At 55.1% G+C, this 27762-nt stretch overlaps 1 protein-coding gene across 1 annotated transcript; it reads right to left on the bottom strand.

Moving 5' to 3' along the window:
• Positions 1–2706: 2706 nt before the first annotated feature.
• LOC311527516 (glucagon receptor-like) lies at positions 2707–25670 on the bottom strand. Its single transcript, XM_084641584.1, has 13 exons — positions 25528–25670; positions 22954–23050; positions 21271–21378; positions 14743–14864; positions 13951–14057; positions 13366–13522; positions 12086–12245; positions 11287–11347; positions 10278–10347; positions 9296–9384; positions 7901–8039; positions 6904–6945; positions 2707–5956 (listed from the first exon to the last, which is right to left on the bottom strand). The coding sequence occupies exons 1-13, from the start codon at positions 25603–25605 to the stop codon at positions 5885–5887; spliced, it is 1302 nt and encodes a 433-aa protein (XP_084497710.1). The 5' UTR covers positions 25606–25670; the 3' UTR covers positions 2707–5884.
• Positions 25671–27762: the final 2092 nt, after the last annotated feature.

Raw genomic sequence — 27762 nt, 5'->3', positions numbered from 1 at the left:
CTAGTTTGGTCGGGTCGCCAGTTGCATGTTGAGCAGTGGGCTAGAGCCAGGTGTGAGTAGGGCTCCCTCTACTGTGGCTGTGGGGGAGGGCTTGGCGCATTGCGATTGTCCCTCTAGCGTGCCTAACTCCCGTGCTGGAGCAGTATCTCTATCACCTGCACGGAGAAAGGAATTGCTGGGGAGAGGTGGGAAGGAAGAGGTGGTGGGAAATGCTCACACATGGGGTGTGATTTTCTTCTGCTCACGCTCAGCTTGCATCTAGGAATGGGGTGGGGGTAAAAAAGTAACTTTTAGGGCACCAGTTGAACCTCCCCTAAGCCAGGCTGATCAAGAACCTGCATGACCCTTGGAATAAGTTAGAGCCACCTCAGGGCTGCTCTGCCCTGCACTTGGCTGCCATGGCCCCCTAGGCATCACTGTGTTCATCCACATTCTACACAGAGCAGCATAGAATGGAAAGACTATGGGGCTCTCTAAACATTTGTCATTGAACCCAGACCCCCTTCCACCATAAGCCTGGTCCTTCACATACTTTCATAAGGGAATGCTCTGTACACATGTAAATAGCCTATTGGCTTCACCAGACCTCTCCATTGGAGAGCGGTTACAGGGTCAGGTCTTGGGGTTTGTCTACACAGGGATATTGACTGACTTAGTTGTAGCGAAGTAATTCTGCTATCATTAGGCTGGTTAGCGTCCCTCTGTAGACAAGCTCTTTTGCAGGTGTCTTCATCAGCGTTCAGGGGTGAGAAGAGGCTGTGCAGAAGGCAGTACACATGTCCCCAGCAGCCCACTAGCTCTTACTGTTTTGCAAAGATGGGATTTTTCATTATGACTTGTTAAACAAAGTGCCAATCACTCAGCTTGATCTGTAACCCAGCAGCCAGTACTCAACCTCTGCACTGTCTGTAGGGGCCTCTATGGAGCAGGCAAACAGGGGGCATGGAGCTGTGTTTTATAAGAGGCTGAACTATGCAATAATCTCAGAGACAAGGTGGGGGAAGTAATATCTTTTACTGGACCAGCTTCTGTTGGTGAGACAAACTTTCGAGCCACCCAGAGCTCTTCCTTACTCACCTTGTGTCTCTACTATCCTGGGGCAACATAGCTACGGCATCGCTGCAAACGCTGATCGTATTGTTTGTCACTTGGAATCAAATAGAAATCGCAAACCTTTGCGATTCTTCCCATATACACACAGTTCCAAGGGGCACATCTTTGGCACTTCCTGACATGCTGCGTACTAGCTCTAGGCTGGTTCTGCAGCAGATTTGACAGCAGCATGTGGCGTGCTGGGCTGTGAGATGGGCTGACCCAACAAGGGAGCTTCTGGGCTAAATTGTGCTGCCTCCCTCTCTCAGCCTGATCGCTTGGCCATTCCCCTTAGTCTGTTTGTGCCTTTGGCTACTTCCACTGAATAAGCCTAAACAGCCCCAGCTGTGGGAGGAGAGCTGAGCATGTGGCAAAGTGCATTACAGAGGGGTTAAGGCTGTGTGGGCTTGGCTGCAGTATTGATTGCAGTCTGGAATTTAGGCCCTGAGCCTAGCTAGTGACCCAGGGCCTACTTCTCATCTCAGAGGGGTCCAAATCCCCTGTCAGACTGTAGTGGCTTTCACAAATCGCTCGCTCCAACCTGTAGCCCATCTGTGCAGAGATGATGCCGGGGAGAGTTGGCTTAAATCATTGTGTCTGGTTTTTAAAGTGGCTTGAACTTAGTCTCTCTCCAGCCACACCAAAGCTTCCTGATCAGCACGTTCAAGCCTATATGCAGGTGTCCTATGCTGTGGACTTGATGGTCGACGCTGCCTGTTCCTCTAGAGTTGGCCAGTACTGTCCATGTGCCACATAGCTTCCTAACTACTTTCCGCCTAGCTGGCAGCAGTGGCGGATTTGGAGTTAGTGGGGCCCTGGGCACAGCTTCATTTTCAGGTGTCCCCCGCCCTCAGGACCCAGCCAAGAAAAAGAGCATTCTCTTATCTTCCCTGTGTTTTTCATTCATTTTTTTCTTCATCCTCCTCCTATATTATAAGTAACAGGAAGTGAATGAAAATAAAGTGATGCACCTGGATTGGGGTGCAGGAGGAGGTAAGGGGTGTGGGCTCTGGGAGGAAGTTTGGGTGTGGGGTGCAGGCTCTGGGCTGGGGCAGGGCTTGGCGTGCAGCTTACCTTGCGCTGCGTGGCTCCCAAAGCGACCGGAGTTGGAGAATCATTCCATGAACTGCAGTGGACTTTGGCTCAGGCTCAAACAAGAGACAGATTCTGCAGCATTATACTAGCATGGAGGAGAATTTGACCAGCCCCATGGCTCAGTAGGGTGAGAAGCTGCCTGCTCTGAGGGTGTGGGCCAAGCTGAGTGAAATACAAAGCCAAGGAAGAGCTTGTGGTGTTTTGGATTCTCTGCAGGGGGTTATTAGTCACTCCCAGGGTCATCAGGGTTTGATTTTCACCTGCTGCTCTGGTTAAGGAGTGAACATGGTGCTCTGTGCAGATGGAGGGAAGGTGGGTGCCAGCCAGAGCCACAGGAAGAAGCCAGTCAAACACTTGCCTGCTTGATTCAGGTATTCAATGCCCAGCTCATGCCCTGGAGCTCCTACCCCTTTCCCTCTATGCCCAGGTGGCTTTCTCCCCGCACCCCCACTTAGCCCCCCAAAACAGCAGTGCACATTTCCTTTGCTGAAAAAATAAACGTTTATTTACACGTGAAAAGACAATGTGCAAAACGCTCTGGTGCTCCTTAGCAGCTGACCAGCTACCGAGGGCTCCTGCAGAACTCCCTCCAGCCTCAAAGCCGGGTCCAGCTGAGCCCAGAAACAGCTAGAATGGCTCCTTGCTAGCCTGTAAAATCCCAAGAACAATCCCTCCCACAACTCCCTGGAAGGGCTGCATTATCCAGCCCCTCCACAGAGCACTGCATTGCCTGGGGTACTTAGACACCACTTGCTACCAAGAAGCCATGTTGGCAACTTGCCAGGAGCCTGAGGGGCCACCTGGACATAAATTGCATAAAGTGAGAGATTGGGGCAGCCTGCCTCCTCCCTGGGAGCTGTGGTCTGTTCTGCTGCTGCTGGAGCATTGCCTGGGGGGAGCCGTGGTCCCTACAGCACGCATCCTTCTACTGAAGGTGAGGGCAACTACGGGCAGCATTCTGGCAGCTGCTGGCATCTGCCCCCCTGCCAGGAGGCACGTCCCTGCCCTCAGAGGAGAGGGCTCAGAATCCGAGTGAGGCAGGCGTAGCTCTGGCAGTTGGCAGCTGGTGGGCACGATTCTGCTTTTGTCCACCAGGAGATGGGGAAGTGCAGCCCTGTAAAGGAAGGTCAGTGCGTAAACTGCATGGGCCTGAGGCACGTGGGCAGCAGCGGGCGACACCACTGGCATGATTTACAGCAGAGCCCATGGGGTCTGGGGCTCCCGCCACCTCTAGAGCACCAGTTGCAATCCGCCCCAGACCAGAAGCTGCGCCCAGCGGAGGGCTCTGGAATGATCTAGGAGAAATGCCTTGCTGGTCCCAGCCCACTTCCTCGCACCCCAGGATCCACATCACAGGAAGTAATCATTGGCTTCTTCCCAGCACCTGCAGCAAGGATGCAGAGGACTGGCTGGGCTATGGAGACTACACGCCCATAGTCCAGGGTCAGGAGGCCCCAGGTTGGGGCTGAGCAGCAGACTGGACTCCAGCCCTGTCAATCTGGATTCAGGGGGCCCAGAGAAGAGCATGCTCTGCACTTCCTCCGGGAAGGTAGCTGACTGTACTGCCCCAGCCAGGCCATTGCCACCTGGGCTGGAAGCAGAACAGTTTGCAAATCCAACCCCTTGCTTGGCAAGCTCCAGAATCTCCCGCCCTTTCCTATCGCCAGCGGCAGAGTTGCCGAGCACGGAGGATGGGTGAGCCTGCCTGACGGGAGCAGGTTGCCTGTTTAGCTGTACCAGCCTGGGACTTTTCAGTTGCTGCAGCAATGGAAGAAAGAGGGGGGTTAGCACTGGCCAAGGCAGAGAGGAAGGAGTGCCCAGGGGTAGGGCACTAGCCTAGGACTCATGAGCAGGTCTGCTTGCGCCTAACGTTAAAGCTTGACCCAACCCAGCTCGATCACAGCCGACCAGAACCTGACCTGAGAGGGGCGAGGTGTTGTCATGACTGATGCAACCCGACCTCAACGCTCTTATCAGGTTATTAGGGTCTAACGTAGTTGGACCACTCAGTGTTAAGAGGTTGCCTGCCCCTACGCTATACAAGTTACCCGCCTCAAACCCAACACTTGAAGGTGGATGTGGCTCAGGGGACCAGCGTCTACTGGTGAGAGCCAGGTTCAGTGCCCAGCTCTGCCCCTGCCTGACCTTGGGTCACACATGCATCTCTCTAGCCTCAATTGTTCATCTGTGAAAAGTGGGGACAGCACCAGTCCTGGGAGGCAGGGCCATGCTCAGAGGATAAATATATTAAAGAGGTTAAGGTGCCTAGAGGCTATTTTGAGAGGGGTTGGCTAAGACAGTTAGTTCTGGCCAGTTCAGCTGGGCAGGAGGCAGCTCTGAAGAGGAGGGGGAACAGCAGGCTTTTGGGCTAGCTGAGCAGGGCAACGGGAAGGAGAGGAAGGCAGATGATGATGGATCTTTGACTTGGATCTACCATGGGGCTGGGGCAAGAGGGCTGAAAGCCCAGACCCAGTGTGCTGAAGGAGTTGAGTGATGAAAAGAAACCATCTGGGTTTCTGAGCTCCCTCCTCCCCCTGAGGCAGACCTCGCAAGGCTAGACAAGTCAGCTGCGCCGTGTTTCGCCAGCGACTCTGGCTTCCCTGCCACTCAGCTATGAGACATCCGTGCCAGGCAGTCCCAGCCAGCCTGCTGTTCGCGTATGGGCCAGCGACAGGCAGGCAACCTGCCCAAACCCACAATGGGGTTCCCTGGGGCTAAGCATACAGGCCTGTCCCAGCCCTCCAGCTTCTGAAATGTCTCCCCGGCTAACAGCTGGGGAGAGCAGCACCAGAAGAGGGAGCAGAGTGTCCCCGATTTACAGGGTGAGCACTCCACCCCCATGGATCAGATGTGTGAGCCTTCCAGCTCCCCGAGTGGAGGCCTGGATCAGTTCTGACTAAAGGCTTAGCCACAGGCCTAGCTCCACTTGCAGCCACTGTTGTCCACTACCACACAGCAATCACAGCAGCGTCTCATTGCTGCAGTCTGGCCTGTCCTCGGACAGTCCTGACCCCGTCAGACTCCATCCCCATGGGCTGAGGTTTGCGTGTCTCACTCCAGCAGGGGGTCCGGTGACAGCAGTGCTGCTGGGGATGGACGTTCACCGGATGCAGTGCTGCCTGATGAAGGGTGCATCCTGTAGAGGTAAATTTTGGGTGCTGCACCCAAGGGTCAGGTAGCAGAGGATGCGAGCAGGAGTCAGGAGGCTGTTTCCTCACACCCTTGGTGTCCTGTTATGCAGTGCAGCATAAACAGCAGGGCCCTATCTCAGGGCCTTCCATGTCTTCTGAGGGCATCTCCAGAGCCGTGTGTCCCTCGCCCCATCGGAGCCTCAGGAGCGGCTGTTCTGCAGCAGGGCAGGCCTGCAGGATCCCAGCTTCTGCTCCACAGCTCAGGGAGTGCTTGCACCAGCACCCGCGGTTCCCCGATGCGCCTATGTTTGGGAAACAGGTGCTTTACCCTGCTGCAGCTCCAGCTGGGCCCATTGTTCTCCATCCCTGGACTGGCCCTCCACGGCATCTGGTGCACAGACAATCCCCAAGGCCCTCATCTGCAGAGATGCAGTACAAGGTACATCCCCTCCGTGGCTCGGGAGCATGGCAGGCCTCTTGGCCTACTCCCCCAGCCATCAAGCTGGGGGCAGCCCTTCTCCTGTGGCTTTCCCAGGCAGGTTGCCAACGGCAGGGCAGTATAGTCATCACTGTGCGCAGCAGAGCGCTGGATGGTCAAGCTTCCAGAGCTGCCATTTCTTCTTCATTTCTGACTTCACCTAGGAGGGAGGAAAGGAGCTTGTGAGACACTCTTCTCCTTCACAGCCTCTTGGGAGGTTCACAGCTGCTGCTCCAGGCCTGCATAGGGTTTAAGTTCCATTAGTCCCAGAGGCGCGGGCTGAACTCAGCACAGGTACAAGGCCCTGGCTTCAGTGGAGTTGCTGCAAGGAGGGATTTGGCCCATGCAATAGGAAGAGGCAGGTCCTGCCCCAAAGGACTGAAAAACAGCATTGCTGTGTTCCTATGTGAGCCCCGGGGCATGCTGGCCCACGAGCAATGTGGCCACAGGGGATGGGAAGGCCAGTTCTGCAGCATGGCCTAGGGCTGCCTTCTTGCTTAGCACAGAAATGCAACTTACAGATCTGAGCTGCTGGGTGCTCTGATTGAGACAGAGCATTGCATTCTGGGAGCTGTGGGTGAGGCCTCCCCTTTGAATTAAGCATGGGTGTGGCAGCAAAGAGATACAGATCTCTGGACTCCTGACTCGGTGGACTCCTGACTGCAAACAGGTTGGGAGTACGGGTTGCCAACCCTCCAGGATTGTCCTGGAGTCTCCAGGAATTAAACATTAATCTTTAATTAATTACATGTCATGAGATGAAACCTCCAGGAACACATCCAACGAACACTGGCAACCCTAATTGGGAGCCATGCTATGAGGCAGCCCCTACCCAAGCTAGGGTGGATGCATCCAATAAAATCTGTTTGTTTTTTAGCTTGACAGGTTCTTAGTAGAATCAAAGGCTCCTAACCACCCAGGCTATCCAGTGGTACATGGTCTCTGAGTTCAGGACACAGCAAATCAGCAGTAGCTTGGCAGGAGAGTAATGGAGAGAAGACCCAGGGTTGGGCTACAGAGCACAGCTCAGGTTAGAGCCCCGACTGCAGGTGTTTGCAGGGCCAGAGAGCAACCCCCCTGCAGGGAGCAGGACAAAGGGGCACCTACCTCTTTATTGGCAAAGCAGTACAACACAGCAACCAGGAAACCCTGGGGAGAAAGCACAGGGGTGAGCCAGGCAGCACAGCGACCCTCCTCCCCATTGAGAAGACAGCCTGGCTTTGCCAGGCCCTGGCAGCTGCTCTTCAGTGCATCCTACAGAACCAGTTCGGGATGCAGTACGCCCAGCTACCCCAACTGGCTTCAGCTGGAGGGGAAAACCCACCCACACCGTGACACAGCAGCAACCCGTCCCGACGTGCTTACCTAAGTCACCATCCCCCCAGCAGGTCATGGTGCAGCGTTACAACAGGACAGGGAGAGTACGGTTCCCGAGGGGCAGCCCTCAGCCCATGGGTGCATTCCTCAGGGACAGGCCCCTGGCCTGTGCCTGCCATGGCCACGCACTGCCCAAACAGGGGGCTCTCCCTCCAGCGCATGCGGATGTCATCGCCAGCCCAGCATGCGGGCACGTACACCTCTCTAACAGCGGGCAGGGACAGGCCTGCTATTTCCAGGCTGCTCCAAGCGATGGGATGAGGCGGGTAGAGCCCAGGAGCGCCAGGCCAGCCACACAGGGCTGTTACATACACGCTGAAAGGGGTGGGCCGAGCAGACACAGTCGGAGGTGACTGGAGTGTGGCACAGCACGACACTTCAGGTGCCAGACACCGATTCGCACCTTGCAGCTGCTGGGACAGCTTTGCAGGGGCCATCAGTGCAGGGCACAGCCCAGCCTGTCTCCAGCCCAAGGAAGGCATGTGACTGTGTGGGCCCTGAGGCTCCTGAGCAGCAGCCCAGCTCGACGCCCCATTGCTCCCCAACACCAACAGAGGAGCCAGGAGAGGGGCTGCAGCTTGGCGAGCAGGGCTGATGGGCTAATGTGGCCAGACTGGAGGGGAAAGGGCCATGCTTCCCCCGGGTGATGGTGGCACAAGGAGGGGAAGAGGGGGACAGGCTCTCTGCTCCTGCCTGAGGTGGAGATGCTGCAGCACTCCCGGCTCACCTGAAAAGAGTTGAGGAAGAGCGTGAAGAAGACTTTGATGTAGCGCAGGATGCCCGTGGTCTGCTCGTCCGTGGCAAAGATGAAGACCACCTCGTGGATCCCAAAGAGGGGGATGAGGGTCAGCGTGGCCTTGGCCAGCCTGAAAGAGGACGAGATCCCCCTCCCAGAGTTCATACGGAAGGGCCGGGGGGCCCTATGTTCAGAGGGGCAGGAAAGCGGGGGTGACATGTGAGAAAAAATACGGAAATGTCTTTGCTGAGGGCTGGAGGAGATAGATGGAGTGTTAGTCCCAGCCTGGCCTAAGGGTCTGGCGTCTCACATTGGGGTAATCGCTGCCTGGGAGTGCAGAGGATTCACGAGCTATTAGCTGTGTGGTGCTTTGGAGCTGGGAAGCGGAGAGTCAGCTATTGGCGAGCAGGATGCTGCTCTGGGAGCAGAGCGGGAGGAGCTGGGAGGCTTCGCTCGGGGGGACTGCCCTGTGTGAAACGGGAGGCGATGTCCTTCCAGCCCCTAGAGGGGCCAGTGAACCCACCCACTCAAACATCATCATTGCCCCTGCCTGCAACCACTCCTGCCCAAGAGGGCAACAGGTCCCAGCATGCTGTGCGGTCAGGCTGCTCAGCTGAGCTGGAGCATGTCATGCTGGGATCGGTGCTCAGCATGGGCAATGGTGGCCACAGTGTGCTCCATTTGGTACCAATGATGGAGGAACCACGGGCCGCATCCCCACGTTGTAACGAGACCCTCAAGCCAGACAAGTGGGCAGTACAGCTTTGGCATCCTAGCCTGTAGGCATATATGGGGGGAGGGAGTGTTCAGGGGCCTGTGATACACAGGTCAGACTTGATCTGTTGTGCACACACACACAGACATACACCCTGTGCTAACAGCCACTTGCTAGCGCAACCTGCTGTAATGGCTGACAAAATCTCAGTCTTATTTGCATGACAGTGGGTTGTGTGGCCAGACCTCCAAGGGCATGCTTACAGTGCAGCATGCATGCAGTGTGAACCCAGGCTCGGACGCTGATTTGAGCCCAACCCCCCCTATGGTCCACACACAAATCTGTCCAACTCAGCCAGCAAGCACTCAAGCCCTGGGTCCCACCCAGGGGATGGGTCCGAGCCTGCATCCCACTGGACTGGGATCCAAGCCCTAGCATTTTGCAATGTGGCTCAGGCGGTCTGTGTAGTGCGGGATGGAGGCTCTAGCGAGACCCAGGTCCAGGCTTACAATGCAATGTGGACACACGCGCAGGCTTGGACACACCAAGTCCACGGGCCTGGGTCCCACCGACCTGGATTTACAATGCCGGGGAGCTAGATCCAGAACAGCCGGCGCAACAGGCACCCATTGGGAAGTCATCCCCAGCAGGTGCACACACAGACAGCTCACCGCAGCTTGTAGTCCGCATAGCCTTTCTGGCTGGCACGCAGCTTGGCCAGGATCACCTTGAGAATCCTCATGAAGATCAGCAGATTGATCTGTGGGGGTAGAATGCGGAGGGTTACTTCTGTATTCATCCAGGGGGCTCTGCATATTGTCTGGGCCAGCCCTGGGGGGTGCGTAGGCTGAACACACACACACACCCCCTTTATCCTTCCTGGGCTCCCCAGGTCACTCTGACAGTGACGGCCTCTGAGAGCGGGGGCAGCTGAACATGAAGGGAAGCGGGTCACACTCAGCACCTCTGGAGGAACAATGGGGAGGGACATGCAGGGGGTAACGGTGATGGCAAGCATATCTGTGGGGCAGGGAGCAGCACGAACATCCCTAGAGACTCAACAGCGAGCCCATTGGCAGGCCTGGGGAGCCACCTGGCCCCCACTAGACTCGCATAGCCCTCTCCCAGCATGCACTGGGCTCAACAGATCATGTGGGATGGCATCTCTGGGGGCCTGATTCTGCTTGCCCCGACATCCAGGTCAGGAATCTGGAGGGGCCAGGGCCAGGGCCCCACATACGGGTGTTTCTCTTTTCATCAGAGGGGTTCACTCGGGTTAGTTACTTGGCAGGGACAAGTCTCCTTTCTTTGTCACCCCCTAGTGGTTAGACAAGTGGACTGCAAGCCAAGTGTAGGTGCTTGCTCCTGACTGGCTGAGTGCTCCCCAGTGCCTCACTTTCCTCAGCTCTTCAGTGGGACAATGATGCTGAGCTCCCTCCCAGGGCAGGCTCGTGGGGAAGTCACTAGGGAAGGGTGCATTGCTGTGGATTAGGGATGGTGTTTTCTACAGCAGGAGCTGCTGGTATCGTTGGGCCATGTTCAACCTCTGAGCTGAGCCAGACTGTCAGTGACTGCAGGAGACTGATTGCTGTCATCTTAGAGACACCATGCCTCATATGTAACCCCCCATCACAGGCCTCTGAGATCACCTACCAGGGACGCCAGCAGGATGGGGATCCTGATGATCCACCAGTAGGCCATGTTCTCATTCAGAGCCCAGCACCTGCAGCACGAGAGAGGCATGCAGTTAAACATCGGGAAGCCAGCAGGCAGGAGAGCTGTGCTTTATCCACGCTGGGGTGCACAGCCAGAGCGGGGCCAGGTGAAAGCACTGGCACTGGATCACTGGGACATCCCGGTGGACCAGGAATGACTATCACCAGCTGTGCCAGCCTGCCCATTTTCTAGGAGTTGAAATCCTTTCCCATCCCACCCACCCGCGGAGCTAACCTGCAGGGGCCAGGGCAGGGACTGCAGGAACCTGGTGGGCTGTGGGCTAGTGAAAGACAATCTCTTTCCCTGCCCCACACCCTGGAGGAGGGTGCCTCTGACCGGACGCATCAGAAGCTTGGAAGGTCAGGCCTGTATTTCCCTGACAGCTGGAGCTCACTACCCCCAGGAGTCAGCCCACAAGTCCCACTGGCCAGGCTGGGGATGGGCTCCTTTTCATGTCTCCTCCTGATGGTTGGGCTATTGAGGCTGAGAGCTTAACCCCAATAGCTCCATGGCTTGGCAGATGGAGCTGTTCACTCCCAGGCACTGTTCCAGGGGCCCAGGTCACCAGTGACCAGCCCCGTTTGGTGGCTTGTGGGAAATCAGGTGGGTGGGTCTTTGCTCTGCTCCCACTATGCAGAGACCGTCCCAGAAAGCACCTCCAAGCACAGCACTCATGACCAGCCCTGCCCCACCAGGGAGGCCAAGCACTGACCAAGCCCTGGAGGCTGAGCTCTTCCCTCACCCCTAGGGGAGTCAAACCAGGACCGAGGTGGGCCATGGCAGTGGAGGAATCAGATGCCCCGCTCCCCAGCAGTCAATGCACGTTCGTTTCAGTGGAAGAGCTCTCCCTGCCTTTCCCATGGCTGCTCCCTACTAGAACCCAGGCGGCATGAAGCATGGAGCTTTGGCTTGCTGGGGAAGCAGAGCGAGGAGCGTCTGCACTTACTCTGCATTCTCCTTCAGGTATTTGGCCACCAGCCACGGCACCACGAACACCACGGGGGTTCCTGCAAGTCACACAGCAAACCCTGTGAAGACCAAGCACCTGCCTGAACTGAGATGGCAGCTCCCACAAACCGAAGGGGGGGTCCTACCCTCTCTCCCCGCCCAGATCCACGCAGGGACCTGCCCCTGCCCTCCACGGGATTCTTATCCCTGAGGGACTGAGGATAGGCCACGACCCCAATCCTCCACTTTCCCCACCTAGCGAGGATTTCCTGTGACATGCATGCACCACTAGGGGGCACCACTCATCCATGTCACTAAGTTATTAACCCTCCTGGTGAGGCGCTATCAGCTGTGAGCAGTGATCCTGCTTTAGGGGCGTGAGCTGCTGTCTGATGGGCACGTAGAACTGAATGAAAACCACTTGGGTGTCAGTCCATTGCCAAGTCACCCAGGTGGGGAACCTGGTGGCTACTTGCCCACTTGGCCGAGTCTCTGCCCTCTTGAAGCGCCCCACATCCCCCTGTGCTCCCCGATACATCCTCTGTAATTCTAGTACTCACTTTGGCAAACACCATACGCATGTATCCCCAGACCCATGCCCGCCCGCACATGCTACCTGACCACACCACAGGCCCACACCCATTTCACTCACCCATGCCACATGCATCCCCACACTGCCTACCCACACCTCATGCCCACACCCTCACCACGCTGCCTCCTCATGTGCACACCCCCCCACACACACACACATGCACGCCCAGGCCACCATTCACACTCACTCCCATCTTCCTTCTCACCCCAGCCTAGGTACAGGTAGAGCGTGTAGTAGTTCTTCTCGGAAAACACCGCTCCAATCAGGAGCTTGTACAGGTAGACAGCTTCCACCAGAAACCAGTAGTGATTGGCTAGAATGCAGTATTGCATCACGACTTGAGCCACCCGGCAGCCAACTGCAGCCTGCGGAGAGGCGCCCCAGAGAGAGAGAGATAAAGTAACTGTGCAGGAAGAGGAGACTAGGATGCTCTGAGCTGGGGACCTGGGGCTACAAATGCAGCCAGTTGGAATATGCTTAGAGCACTGTCCATTCCCACCTGGGAGTCTCCATTAACCAGCACACTCTGTGCCCACCATGACACCAGGCACGGCCCGCCGCTGGGCAGACTAACATGGATGTGACCAGGAGTGGCAGGGAGAGCCAGGCTACATCACCCCACCAGAGGGCATTCTCCCCTGCTGCTCTGTTGTGGTGATCCTGTTCACATTCAGGGCTTCATCTCCCAGAGCAAAGCGCCCAACTCTCATCCTGTCAGAGACACGGCCAGGTGGGCTATTGGGGAGAGATGGGAGGGAAGGCACAGCGGATCTTGGCCAGCAGGGGAAACGTCATTGCTTGGCTCAGTGATAGGGTGTGGGAAGCATTTGCAGGGGCAGCGGGTGGTTTGTTAAAATAACAACAACCAGTTCTATGGCACTTTTCTATCATGACACCCATTTTACAGATGGCAAAACGGAGGCACAGAAAGGGGACACAATGTGCCCAAGATCATCCATCAGGAAATCCAGGGAGAGAACCTGAGTCTCCTGAGTGCCAGGCCACTGCTCCAGCTACTGGGCTACCCCACCCTGAGGAAGGGGGAAGGGATCCATCAACTCCGGTTGTGGTAGGCCAGTGAAGGAGGAGCTGATTTCCCCTGCTTTGTTGGGTGGAGGTTTTTACGCTTGCACACGTATTGCGGTGCTGATTTAGGATCCTCAACAGCTTTTAAAAATTCACCTGTGGGAGACTGGCAGCACCCCCCTCCGGCTGAGCCAATAGACGCACCCGCCCAGAGGGTTCCTCTGAGTTCTCCCAGGTCCACCTAGTGGTTGGGGCTGGGGGTGAGATCTCTGGGTGCTGGTGGATCTGAGCGCCGATTGCATCCGAAGCCCCAAGTCAAGCCTCCCTGGCCAGCTGTCAGGCTATGGACCTGGGGTACAGCGGGCAGCCACCATGGCTGGCCAGGGAGGGGGGGGCACAGGCATTGGCACTTAGATGCCACCCCCACCCAAGGAGAACTTGGTTTTTTGGTGGGCTTGCCTCGTTGCTCAGCAGCGCTTCCCAGTCAGAAACATGCAGGATTTCCATGCCCCACCGCTTCTCCAGCAGCGCGTCTTTGACAATCACCGAGATGGCCCGCAGCCCAAAGGAGGCAAAGAGGTTTGCATGTATGTAGTTGCGGGTGCAGCGGAGTTTCCTAGGCCCAGGGAGAGAGACAGCTTTCAGCGTTGGAGAGCTGAGGAAAAAGAATGCATCTTCTCCCTGGGAAAGGGCTCTGTAACCTAGAGCAGCCCAGCCTCTCCTGCATCAGGCACTGCAGGCCCGGGGGGAGCGCTGAGCTACTGCCATCCGACCCTCTCCAAGCAGGATTAGGGAAAGAGGCAGGAGGGTTGGCTGTGCCAAGCTCACAGTTCATTCACTGCCTACTTGTCCCAGCAGGAGGCACTGTAAGGGATGGTGCAGGAGCTCCCCTGCGATGCTAGAGTCAGTCGCAGCAGCATTGCGCGCCGTGCCCAGCACAGGATCATCCCTCCCCTCCATCCCGTCCTGCTAGAGAGCCCCGCCCCGCCGCATGCCCTTCCAGTGTGGCACACACAGCACCCGCACCCCAGGCTCAGGCCCTACCTGAAGATGGTGAGGATGAGCAGAGCAGAGACCAGTGCCAGGAGCGACAGCGAGTATCCCACCGTGTAGAGCACCTTGAAACTTACCATCAGCCGGCGGGCCCCTTCCTGGCATGGGCAAAGGGGACCCGGTGAGGCAGACAGTCAGTTCTGCCACCCCTGCCCCCATCGGCCTCCCCGCACTCCAAGTGCCCACTGGGGGATGCGCTGCCCTGCTGAAACAGAGTCCCATGGGATGGTGGGCTTGGGTCCCTGGGCTGCTGGAGCCTGACCTCACACCCTCCCCACCCCAGGGAGCTGAGTCCTGAGCTCCCCAGCCTGGCGAGGGCCTCTGAATGGCCTCCTGAATGGCCTCCAGGAGTGGGGCTAAGGGGCTCAGTGGGAAGCTGTGACCACCCCCACCCCAGCCAAACAATGGGATTCGTCATGGAGGGGAGAGCAGGGAGTGGGGTTCAGCACCCCAAGAAGGGAGAGGCGGCATGTGACTGAGCAGAGATGGGGAGGGAGCTGTGCACCTGTGTTTACATTTAACTCTATTTCTGAATGGTCTCCCCTCCCCAGCATGCATTATAGCACACCCATCCCCACTCCCATCCTCCTGTGCATTATTACACCTCACCACCACCTATCCCTCTTGTTTCAGGCTCCTGTGTCCCCCCACTCCCCAACACCAACACTCCTCCCAGCCCAGCCTAGCCCAGGCCTGGCTGGGCCCTAGCACACGCCCCTGGGGTGTCAGGGGACTGGCACAGAAAGAGCCAGGGGCACCCCCCATCAGGTGCAGCAGCCTCACCTCCTCCATGGTGGACTCCATCTCCTCCTCGCACTGGGAGTAGTCCCTCCATGGCTGCGTTCCATTCACCATCACCCACTGCCCATCTGGCCCACACTTGCGGCTCACCAACCCATGTTTCACTGCAGACACAGAGCACACCAGGGTCACCTTTCAGCCTGACTGCCTTCCCCTGGGGACTCCCCTCAGACAAAAGCCTGATCCCCCGAGCTTCCCACAACAGGCAATCCTGGGGACAGTAATAATGTGTATAATAAACCAGCCTCTAAGAGGGGTATGTTTGCAGTGTTGTAGCCATGTTGATCTCAAATATTAGAGAGACAAGGTGGGTGAGATGGTGTCTTTTACTGGACCAACTTCTGCTGGTGAGAGAGACAAGCTTTCCAGCTCCACAGAGCTCTGCTTCAGGCCTGGCAAAGAAGTCAGGGGAGTAGGCAGATAGTTAAAGAAGGAAATGTGTGGCTGTTCTAGGGTTGTGTTGTGCATTGTTGGCAACTGTGGAGCTATTGCCAGGATAGATGTGTGTTGGCTGACTAAAGAGGCTGTTAATACTCAAAGAAGTTGGAGTACATTTGGTTTAAGCTACAATCTGTGGTGATGAAGTGGAGTCGACCCCTCAAGTGGAGACACACCCAGGAATCACCAAATGAAAGGGTGATACCTGGGTCTGTCTCCACTTGAGGGGTCAGCACATACTAACGCAAGCGTACATTAGTATGTGCATTAGTATCCTCGCAAACACCAGGGAACTGGCTGCAACCTTTGGTACCATTTAACCATTTAATCCGCAAATTTGGGCAGAATAATGCAAAATATTATCTTATTTTGTCACTGCTAATGCTATGACTGATGAAGGTAAGCAGAAAGCTATCACATTCAGCAGTGTAGGGGCCTGTTAACCCCTGAAAAGCCTGGAGATGAAACTTTTGATGAGCTAGTAAATCTGTTAAAAAACCATTTCAACCCAACAGCCAGGGAACAGAAATAGGGAGAGACAGTAGGAAAATTTGTGTCAGGACTGAGGAAGCTCCTTCAAGATTGTAATTATGGTGTAACTCTGACACAAATGCCAACAGACAGATTAGTTTGTGGCATGAATGATGACAGAATGCAAAGGAGATTACCCTCTGAACCACAATTACATTTGAAACAGCTCTGAAATCAGCCCAGGCTATGGAATCTGCAAAGAAAAATGTACAGGATTTACAAATACAAGTCACAGAAGCCTTCAGAAGAGCCTTCAGGGAACACAAGGTACTGTGCCCAAAATTGCCAGGCAACCTGGGAAAGTGATCCAATCAGTAGCAGGGAGTGTTATCATTGTGGAGGCAAACACACCCGAAAGGTCTGCAGATTTAAACATGAAAAATGTCACATTTACAGATCGACTGTTGTTAGAAGATATTAGAAGACCATGCCAAAATAAAACCAAGCAAGCAGAGGCATAAACCATGATGAAAAGCAGCCTCATAGCCATGGTACTGGAGAAGGAAAGCAATGAAAAAGAAGAGGAAGAAGTGACTTATCCTATTTATAGTATTACTGAAACAAATATTCCTAAAGTAGATCCCATTCATATTGGACTGACTGTAAGTGGGGGAAAAATGCACAGTTTGAGCTCAAATATGAGATGTAGCATGACTATTATGAACCAAGAAGCATGTGAGACCTTGTGGAAAGATAGCGAACCATCTCCAGTGCAGAAACAGGATAAAATCATAGAATCATAGAATATCAGGGTTGGAAGGGACCTCAGGAGGGCATCTAGTCCAACCCCCTGCTCAAAGCAGGACCAATCCCCAACTAAATCATCCCAGCCAGAGCTTTGTCAAGCCTGACCTTAAAAACCTCTAAGGAAGGAGATTCCACCATCTCCCTAGGTAACCCATTCCAGTGCTTCACCACCCTCCTAGTGAAAAAGTTTTTTCTACTATCCAATCTAAACCTCCCCCACTGCAACTTGAGACCATTACGCCTTGTTCTGTTATCTGCTACCACTGAGAACAGTCTAGATCCATCCTCTTTGGATCCACCTTTCAGGTAGTTGAAAGCAGCTATCAAATCCCCCCTCATTCTTCTCTTCTGCAGACTAAACAATCCCAGTTCCCTCAGCCTCTCCTCATAAATCATGTGCTCCAGCCCCCTTATCATTTTTGTTGCCCTCCACAACAAATGAAACACTGGAGAAGCAATAAAGATACTGGGAGCCACCAATGCAAAGGTTTCCCACCAGAGCCAAATAAGGCATCCACCATTGCTCATGGCTGAAGGCCCTGACCCAAAGTTGCTTGGTCGAGGATGGTTGGATGACCTTTCACTGGACTGGAAGAGAAAAGTGCATCACTTTAAATCAGAAGATAATCTAGTTCTGGAAACTGTTTTAAATACATATAAGGAGTATTTAAAGATGAATGGGGCACCTTAAAAGGCACGACTGCTAAAAATCTACATAAATGTCACGCCTTGTTATTTCAAACCCAGATCTGTAATCTCTGTTATGAAACAAAAAGTTGAAATTAAAAAGACTAGAGGCAACTGGTATTACTGAGCCTGTTCTTCTTTTGTATGGCATTTGAAAACCAACAGGCTGGGATTATAACTGAAACTGGTGAATCAAAAGCCATTCTAATGCTTTGAACCAGGTGGATCCTTCTTGTGCCACCACCATAACCGTGAATGCGACAGTTGTCTGTAATGTGTTGCATGGTTTGTACCTCACCACAGTGACAATTCGGTGATTCTTTGATTTTTCCATCAGTGGAGAAGATAGCTGCACCTTCTGTATGTTGTCTGCATATGGCTGAGCACAGTCCGCTGCCAATGGGGAAGGCAAAACCCCGGGACTTCCTTTGGTGGATCTTCAATCAGGTCTTTGTTTGGGACATCACAAGCATCCCAGAATTTGAACCAGTGAGTGCTGGTGTCCTTTCCATTGGCCTGTAGCATCCAGAAAGACTTCCCGTAAAGTTTTCTGAATGGGCTGCACCAATAGTATCAGTGTTAAAGCCAGATGGCGCCGTACCATATCTGGGGACTGTAAATTGCCTGTAAATAGGGTCTCACAATTAGAACAGTCCTCAATTCCAAAACCTGAGGATCTGTTTGTAGTTTTAGCAGGAGCTATGTTAGACATGAGCCATGGCTATCAACAGATGGACTCTTCTTCCAGGACAAAGCACTAAGACACTGTAAATACTCACAAAGGCCTGTTTAAAAATAATCAGTTTCCTTTTGGGGTGCCCTCAGCCCCTGCTATTTTCCAAAGAAGCATGGAGGGATTCATTCAGGGAGTTCCACATGTGGTTTGGGATGGGGTATCTACCCCCCCTCCCCAAGCCTGAATAGGTGAAAGAGGCCAACTAACCTTAGAGGTGGCACGTGGAGAAGAGCCAGGAACTGATGAGGCCTAATGGCTGACGAAGCCCAGCTGGGGTAAGAGCTGGGCTAGGCTTATAAAGAGAGGAAGTAGGTGGTAGGAGGCGGGCAGCAGGGAGGAGCTCTGCAGTCACTCCCTAGAGAGGAGGGGAGTTGGCTAGGTACAAGGAGGAGTTCTAGGGGGAGAGTAGGTCCTGGGATCCTGCCTTCGACTGCAGACTCAGGCAAGAAGCCGAGAGGGTTGAAGTAACCATGGGGAGTGGAGATGGGCCAGAAAATAGAGAAAAGAGTTAAGAAAGAGGCCAAGGCATGGCAACAGGTTGGAGGTTGAGCAGACTGCAGTTGCTGGGCATAGGGTCCCTGGGCTGGAACCTGGAGTAGTGGGCAGGCCTGGGTTCCCCTGCTAGCCACTGGGAAAGTGGCACAGATTTGGCAGTGGATCAGAAGACTGCCTGAGACAGTTGATCCAGTGGGACTTTGATACCTTGGAAAGGGAGGGCTATAGTGACCTGGCCAGAGGGTCGAGTCATGAAGAGGGAGCACCCCAAGTCCAGAGAGAGAGATCGCAGAGCTAGCAAATGAGCAATGGAAGTGGGGCACCAGACTGGATGAGAACTAACCCCCCACATGTAGCCACAAGGAAGCACCACAGCAGTGAGTGTACCCCATGGGAGGCAGCATATTTGGATGGTACACTAATGAGAGATACCACTGACACAAAATAGTTACAACATTTAGCAGAAGTGCTAAACAGGCTAACGAAAGCAGGTATGAAATGAAAGCGTTAGCCCAGATTTACCTGTGGTGGCCAAAGATGGATACGGACATTGAGAGTTTGGGTACAAGCCTGTTAAATTGGTCAAAAGAGTTGCAAAGCTTCTACTGTGACACCACTCCATTCTTCGTAGTGGCCAGAGAAGCCTTGGAGAACAGTGCACATCGATTATCCTGGACCATTCCTGGGGAAGACTGTTTTCAGTACTAGTGTTTGCACATTTCGGATGGGTAGGAACCCATGAATACATCCCCTAGCGAAGCCACCATAGAAAAAGTAAGGACCAGTTTTAGGATCTATGCTTTACTTGAAATGCTTGTATTAGATCATGGAAGATGTTACTAGCATGGAATTCCAAAAATTTATGAAGCAAAACAGCATTCAACAAGTTACATCGACACCTCCGTCCATCCTCAAATAGGTTATCTGAATGGACAATTCAGACATTTAAAGAGGGTATTAAAAGAATACTTGGGGGTACTATAGATATGAGAGTGTCTCATTAATAGTCAGATAATACAGCAGTCTACTACAGGCCTGTCCCCAGCGGAGATGTTAATGGGAAGGAAACTAAAGTCAAGGTTAGACCCTATGCATCCATTCTTAGTGGGGAAAATACAGCAAAAACAACACAAGCAAAAGCAGCAGATATGCTAAAAAATGTAGTTTTACTGTTGAAGTCCTTTATGTGAAAACCTTTGGTCACAACTGGATGCCAGGGGCCATTCAAGACGTTAAAGGACCAGAGTCCTACCCAGTAATTCTGGGAGATGGCACAGTTGTGCGCCAACATGTGGATCAGCTGAGAAAAAGGAAGTCTGGAGGGGAAGCCGCCAGACACAATATCAAGTGTTACAGACAGACCTCATGAACAGACGGCTGAAGAATCACAGAATGACCGGTCTGACCCAAAAGTGGGTCCTGAAAATGCAACACGGATGGCTGAATCCCCTTTTGCAGAGCTTGAACTGTGGGGTTCTATATGGGAGAAATGTCCACCTATCTGTATGAAAGATTATATAGCGTAACAGTGACTGAGTGCCTCTTTACACTGTTTTACTGTTATTGGCGATCGGAAATGCATTACCAGGTATTCTTATTGTTTTGTAAGTTGTGTAGTAAATAATTAAAAGTGTGTGTGTGGGGGGGTGTTATCATGTGTATAATAAGCCAGCCACTAGTGTAGGGTTGCCAGGTGTCTGGTTTTCAGCCAGAACATCTAGTCAAAAAGGGAACCTGGCAGCGTCCCGTCAGATGCTAAAAGTCCAGTTGGCTGCAGTAACTGGCCTCTGCCACTTGGGCTACATTTGGTTTATGCTACCACAGGGACTCCCTCTGTTGGGGCCTATGGCTGGTTTAGTTTGTTGCCAATCCCCTACAGTGATGGGGGAGCCAGAAAGGGCTGACAGCACCACCGCAACATTCAGATGCTCCTCCCAGCGTGGAGTGAATGAGCACAGCCTGGCACATGGCTCTGTAAGATCAGGCCACAAAGCCAGGCTGGCCCTTGAGACCCTTGGAGTCAGGCCAGGAGCATCCCCATGACAGCCTCTCTCGCTGTGCATTGGCTGCCCCTCTGGGCTCCCGCTGGCAGAGGAAGAGACGCGTAAGAGCGGCAGAGGGTGGTGTGGGGGAGATGGTTACCCTGCGCTGGGGGCTGAGTACAGGGCCTGTTTGCAGGGGATTCTGGCTGCAGAGGCAGGTGGATTCTCTTGTTTCCAAGCTGTTCTCCCGTCCCTCGCAGACTCACCCTGGGTGATGAGGCTACAGGGCCTGGTGCAGGCTGTCGGGCCATTGCTTGCAGCTGTTTGGGTTGGGTGAGTGGCCCAGTGAGGCGACAGAGCCATGGGTCAAGCTGACCGAGCTGTGGGGTGTGCTATAGAGAGGGGCTGTTCCTACCCCATGGGCAGGGGCAGGTGATGGGCCTCCCTCCCCATATGCAGGCACAGCAAAAAGGCACCCCTGCAAGTGAGCATGCAGCCCCAAGGCAGCATGACCCAGCCACAGGGCAGCATGACCCAGCCCCACTAAACTGCTGAATACCTCCCCGGAGGTGCCAGGCACCTGATTCTAGCCCCTTGTGCAGTCACTCACCAGTGCCTAGTGAGAGTGAGACGCTTCACTGGGGGAGACCTGGTCGTGTTTCACACCCACTCTGTGCAGGGGTGAGCGATGCCCTGAGGTGTGCAAGGCCCTGAGGGTTTAGAGAAAGTGGATCCCCAGGTCCTACTCACAGCCCTGCCACTGACTCGCAGTGTGACCCTGACCAAGTCAGCTCCCTGTGGTCTGCCTCAGTTTCCCCATCTCTACAGTGGAGAGGATTGTGACCCCCTGTGAAGTCAGATGCCAGACTCCAGAGCAGGGCACTGGGGTGTTACCTTTCTCAAACCACGGCAGGTAGAAAGGGCAGGACACGTTGATGGTGCTGCCCGGACTCCCATCTGGCCAGCAGGCGTACATGTCGAACGTCCGGTTGCAGTAGAGCCCTTTGAAGGACAAAGGCAAAGCTCAGGAGGGGAGAAGCCAGCAGTCTGCACAGTGTCTGGTCTGCACCATTCCTATCATCTGCTAACAAAGGCCTTGCAAACAGCCTGGCCGCGGGAATTGCAGGTAGTCACACCTGTTAGCTGTGAGCATTCCTCATTCCCCTCCCCTGCCGACTTGGTGGAACTCTCCACCTGCCACCACCCAGAAGCCACTCTGCAAACAGCTCTCCAGCCATCCCAGCCAGCAGCTGCTGCTCTTAGCGAGAGCCTCATCCAAAGCCCTGGGACTCACTTGGGCCCTGACTTCCCTGAGCTTCGGCTCAGGCCCACACCTGCCTTCGTGGGGTGCTGACGGCCTGTTGGCCATTCTCATGGTCACAGTGACCCAGGCTACTACTGGGAGCTCCTCGAATCAAAATGCTGAGACTTAGCTTTAACAATGCGAGCTTCAGTGATTGTGTGCACGTGCCCTGGGAACTGGCCCTACTTGGTCTGTACACTGCTCACAGCAGGGACTGTCTGTTCCGTGTCTGCACAACGCCGAGCACCGTGGGACCCTGACCTCTGATTGGGGCCCCAAGGTACTACTACAATGCAAAGGCTAGAGCCCACCAATGCCCAGTGATGGCCAAAGTCCCAGAATCCTGCCCGCCCTCACACTGAGCGGGGCCTGGGACCTTGGCAGCTGTCTCATGGGTTAGTCTGAGTGCCGGCTATCGGCCTGGGCCCTGGACAGGATTTCCCAGGGAGCAGGCAACCCAGCTGAGTTGTCTCCTGGAGCCCTGCACCATGTTTTGCTTCTTTTCAGCACCCAGAGCTCCAAGTGCCACACTGTGGGGGCCATGCCACCCAGGAACTCTCTGCAAACCTCTGCCCATGTGTCTGTTTCATCTCCTCTCAGCCTGTGATGAGACAGGCTCTGTGTCTCCTCACCTTGGACATGCAGCCAGTTGCCATGGTGGCGTCACAATGAGTTGATGGTGGCTAATGCGGTGCAAGCCGGGCAGGTGCTTCCCATGGTGGCACAGATTGGGGGCCGTAATTAGCTAGTGGGGGTGGGGATCACCTGGTCCCCTCCATGTTCTTAATGGCTTTGAGCAGGCAGGTGCGTCAGCTGCGGCAGGTGGCTCTTAGCTGCGGCAGCAGGCCAGGGGCTGGCTGGGGATGGCCATGGCCATCCAGTGGAATGGCCATGAGGCAATCAGCACTGCGGGTGACGGTATTAATGAGCCATGGCGGGGGAGCCTCTGGCAGTTGTGGAGGGGTGGGGGCAGAATTGCAGGGACTGTCATGTCATCAGAAACATCCCAGCTCCTAGCCCTCGTCCCCAGGAAAGGGCTGGCCTGTGGGAGTTTCTCTCCCCACACTTGCAAAAGCGCAGGCACGCTCCGAGTGTCTCAGCTCCAGCCCCAGAGTCAAGATTTCACTGTGGCCATCACTGGTCCAAGCTGAGAGCAGATCCTGACAGCCCCCGCTCAGAGGGAGCCGCCCCTGCAGGAACATGGCCATAGTCAGCAAATCCACTATGCTTACGGTCTCCAAACCCCCCAGCACTGCCCCTGCGGGCTGCACTACCTGTGGGGTATGGATCATTTGCCAGCTTCTTCAAGCACTCGTCCCGGTATCTCATCCACTCCTCGAAGGTCTTCTCCAGAACCTTCGCTCTGCAGTGCTGGGAGGACAGAGCTCAGGTTAGAGCCTTGCGCCGGCCCAGGGCTCCGGCAGCCCTGCCTGGAGCACAGGGACCGCCACGGAAAATGCAGCCCCTTCCCACTCACTCAGCCAGATCAGCATGCAGGAGGAGGCAGAGGCTAGATCTGTGGGTGGGCCCAGGGCTGGAATGGCAGTGGGTGCAGGGCTGGATTGAAGGCCATCGGCCCAACGGTGGGTGGGGTAGGGTTGCCAACTGTCTAATCGCACAAACCCAAACACCCTTGCCCCCACCTGCCCCCTCTGCCCCAAGCCCCAGCCCCTGCCCTGCCCCTTCTCCAAAGGCCCACCCCCCGCTCACTCCAGCTCCCCTCCCTCCGTCGCTCGCTCTCCCCCAACCTCACTCACTTTCACCAGGCTGGGGCAGACGGTTGGGGTGTGAGATGGGGTGTGGGCTCTGAGCTGGGGGTTGGGATCAAGGGGTTCAGAGTGTGGGTAGGGGTTCGGGCGCAAGGAGCAAGTCTGGGTGTGGGAGGGGGCTAAGGGCTGGGGCAGGGGGTTGGGGTGCAGGAGGGGTTTGGCATGCAGGCTCCAGCTGGGAGGAGACTGGGGCAGAGGGTTGAGGTGCAGGGGGGATTCGGGGTGCAGGCTCCAGCTTGGTGGCACTTAGCTCAGGTGGGTTCCAGAAGTGGCAGCATGTCTGGCAGCGCCTCCTAGGCTCATGAGCAGCTAGGCAGCTCTGTGTGCTCACCCTGCCTGCAAACACTGCCCACACAGCTCCCATTGGCCACGGTTCCCTGTTCCCAAAAGGAGCTACGGAGTTGGCACTTGGGGCAGGGGCAGCGCGCGGAGACCCCCTGGCCACACCTCCTCCTAGGAGCCACTGCCAGACATGCTGGCCATTTCCGGGAACGGCAGGGAGCCAGGGCAGGCAGGGAACCAGCCTTAGCCCCACTGGGCCACTGGACTTTTAGCGGCTTAAAATCTCCCGGTTTGGCTTCAGTAGCCTCCGGGAGATACAGCCCGATTCTGGGAGACTCCTGGCCAAACCAGGAGGGTTGGCAACCCTAGGGTGGGGCCCAGATCTGGAACGGCAGGGAGTGCAGGGCTGGATTGAGGGCCATGGGCACAGCTGTGGGTGGGGCCCAGGGCTGAAATGAAAGGCGGTGCAGGGCTGGATTGAGGGCCATTGACACAGCTGTGGGTGAGGCCCTGGGTTGGATTGAGGGCCATCGGCACAGCTGTGGGTGGGGCCCAGGGTTGAAATGGCAGGTGGTGCAGGGCTGGATTGAGGGCCATGGGCACAGCTGTGGGTGAGGCCCAAGGCTGGAACGGCACTGGGTGCAGGGCTGGATGAGGGCCATCGGCACAGCTGTGGGTGGGGCCCAGGGCTGGCAGAGCAATCTCTGGATTGAGGGCCATCGGGAGATTGGTAGGGAACCCAATCTTGGTATAGTTGGGTGTTTGGGTCAGGATTAGGGGACACTGGCAGCTGGGGGAAGGGAGCAGCAGGTCCTATCATCCTGAAAACATTAAGGGGTATTTAATGAGATTCCAGGGAAACCCCATGGAGGATCTGAGTTGGGTCCTGGCGGCCAGACAACCCCCGGCTCTCCCTCCGCACCGCCAGGGCAGAGGAGATCAGCTCGGAGTTCTCGCAAGCAGGCCTCATCATTCGCGGCTCTGGCCCTCCCTGGTGCTAGGGCTGGGGACAGCCGGTGCAGACCCCAGGGCTGGATGGTCTCTGTGCTGTCACCAGCAGAGCGGCGCTGGGTCTCTAGAGCAATGGCAGGAGCGTTCCCGACCATTCTCTGGGAGGATGCAGCCACTGGGCCAAGTTCACTCCAGTGTAACCATTGCTCCACAGGCTTCCATGGAGTGACACTAGGGATGAACTTGGCCCACAGCACCTAGACAGTGTGGGGCGGGCATTCTCAGTGGAGGGGCCTCAGCTCTGGAACTCGCTTCCAGCTCTGTGGTCAGACAGCCCCAATCTGCTAAGCTTCAGGCCACACAACCTGAGGCCTGTCTCCTGCCCCGGGGTGATACTCATGTTACACTCAGTGGCTGGGCCGGAATCTCCCCTGGATTAACTGGTTGTGAGCCGGGCTGGGGGCTGTTTCTGAGCTGGGCAGGGAACATCTTCCAGAACAGAACAGTGACTGAGGGCAGAGTCAGAGCTTCCCAGACCAGCTGTCATCATCTTGTCTGACCTCCTGCATCACAATCATCCCTCTTCGACGACAGCAAATCAGTTTAAAACAATACCAATCTTGATTTAAAAGTCGCCAGTGATGGAGAATCTACCAGGATCCTTGGGAAATTATTTCCCCTCCCTATTAAACATTTCCATAAGGTGGGCTGGAAAGAGGGGGAGCCTAGAATCCCCTGCCTGCCTCTCCAGGGCAGCCCCTGTGGGGAGGGGCGGAGGCTTATGGGTACGGAGCCCAGCTTTGGGATTCGGTGCTGATGAGACCTGGCAGGTGCATGCACCCTTACCTGCATGGAGGAAAGGAGACACATCCAGGCAAGGTGAACAAGCATCCAGCTGTACAAGGAGCAGAACACGCCCTTCATGGCTATCCACTGGAGACTGGGGGAGAGAGACCAGTTGCTGGCCCCAGTGCGAGGGTCGCTGAGCCAAGCCGGGGTCCCTGGGTGCTGGAAGAGAGACAGAAGGGGAGTAGGAGCGATCACTTTGCAGTGGACTCAGGCGAGCGCTAAGCTTGCCAGTTGCAGCGTGGCCGCAGCTGCGCTTTGCCCCTTGGACCCTCTCTCCCTGTGTCACAGCTGGAGGAGAGCAGAGCCATCCTAGTATGCGTATAGGAAGGCTAACCGCTGCCACAGAGAACTGAGACCAGCCAGAACATGGGCAGCGGTGGTGGGGCGAGGCAAACCAGTGCCCCAGCCCATGTGGGGCATCGCCCAGAGCCAGAGTCTCCCCACAACGCCACGGCACATCCGTGTGGCAGCAGGGGCTGAGCATTTCACAAGGTTCCACAGGTGGGATGTGGATATCGCCCATCCCCCAGCTATCATAGAATCATAGGACAGGCAGGGACCTCGAGAGGTCATCTAGTCCAGTCCCCTGCACTCATGGCAGGACTAAGTATTATCTAGACCATCCCTGACTGGTGTTTGTCTAACCTGCTCTCAGAAATCTCCAGTGACGCAGATTCTACAACCTCGCTGGGCAATTTAGTCCAGTGCTTAACCGTCCTGACAGTTAGGAAGTTTTTTCCTAATGTCCAACCTAAACCTCCCTTGCTGCAAATTAAGCCCATTGCTTCTTGTCCTATCCTCAGAGGTTAAGAAAAACAATTTTTCTCCCTCCTCCTTGTAACAACCTTTTACATACTTGAAAACTGTTATCATGTCCCCTCTCAGTCTTCTCTTCTCCAGACTAAACTAACCCAGTTTTTTCAATCTTCCATCATAGGTCATGTTTTCTAGACCTTTAATCATTTTTGTTGCTCTTCTCTGGACTTTCTCCAATTTGTCTACATCTTTCCTGAAATGTGGCACCCAGAACTGGACACAACACTTCAGTTGAGGCCAAATCAGCGTAGAGTAGAGCAGAATAATTACTTCTCATGTCTTGCTTACAACACTGCTGCTAATACAGCCCAGAATGGTCACTTTTTTTGCAACAGCGTTGCAGCATTGACTCATATTAACTTGTGGTCCACTATGGCCCCCAGATCCCTTTCCGCAGTACTTCCTAGGCAGTCATTTCCCATTTTGTACGTGTGCAACTGATTGTTTCTTCCTAAGTGGAGTACTTTGCATTTGTCCTTATTGAATTTCATCCTATTTACTCCAGTTTGTCCAGATCATTTTGAATTTTAATCCTATCCTCAAGAGCACTTGCAAACCCTCCCAGCTTGGTATCATCCACAAACTTTGTAAGTATACTCTCTATGCCATTATCGAAATCAGTGGTCAGCAACCTGTCGATCCGGGAGCCTCTGCCAGTCGATCGTGATCTCTGGGCCACTAAAAGTCCGGCGGCACACTGGGGCTCATGCAAGCTGCCTGCCTGCCCTGGCCCCACACCACTCCCAGAACTGGCTGTCTGCAGGCACGTCTCTGTGGCCCCTGTGGGGAGGGGGAGGGAGAGTGAGGCAGCTCCACATGCTGCCCCTGCCCCTAGCACCGACCCCAAAGCTCCTATTGGCTGGGAACCAGCCAATGGGAGCTGTGGAGGTGGTGCTTGCAGGCATGGGCAGTGCATGGAGGCCTGCTGCCCCACTCCCCTCCAGGAGCCGTAGAGATGTACCAGCAACCAGCTGCTTCCGGGAGTGACGTGGGGCCAGGGCAAGCAGGCATCCTGCATGAGCCCCGCTGTGCCACTGACTGGGAGCCTCCTGTGGTAAGCGCCTCGCAGCTGGAGCCTTCACCTCACACCCCGCCCCCAAAAACCCCAATCCCCTACTCCAGTCCGGAGGCCCCTCCTGCACCAAACTCCCTCCCAGAGCTTGCACCCCTCATTCCTGCACCCAACCCCCTGCCCTAGGCTCAGCCGATGCACACCCCACAGTTGAGAATGTTACACTCATTTGTGACAATCCCTGAAGGATTTTGGATCTATAAACCACAAATGACACTAATAAAAAGTAGAACTCATGAAATGTCCAGTGGATTCTATGAGATTAGGTGCAGTGTGACCATATGATCCCTGCACCCAAACTCCCTCCCAGAGCTTGCACCCCTCACTCCAGCACCCTAAACCCC

The sequence above is a fragment of the Lepidochelys olivacea genome (assembly GCF_965140295.1).
Source record: "Lepidochelys olivacea isolate rLepOli2 genome assembly, chromosome: 10".
NCBI lineage: Eukaryota > Metazoa > Chordata > Testudines > Cheloniidae > Lepidochelys > Lepidochelys olivacea.
This window is presented reverse-complemented; position numbering and strand designations above follow the sequence as displayed.

Excerpts from the sequence above, each read along its gene's own strand:
- LOC311527516 (XM_084641584.1), bottom strand. The coding sequence starts at position 25,605 with ATGAAGGGCGTGTTCTGCTCCTTGTACAGCTGGATGCTTGTTCACCTT. Across the intron at positions 14,865-21,270 it reads CCTGCCGTGGTTTGAGAAAG|TGAAACATGGGTTGGTGAGC; the intron begins GTAACACCCCAG and ends CTGTGTCTGCAG. Across the intron at positions 5,957-6,903 it reads ACTGCTTTGCCAATAAAGAG|GTGAAGTCAGAAATGAAGAA; the intron begins GTAGGTGCCCCT and ends CCTCCCTCCTAG.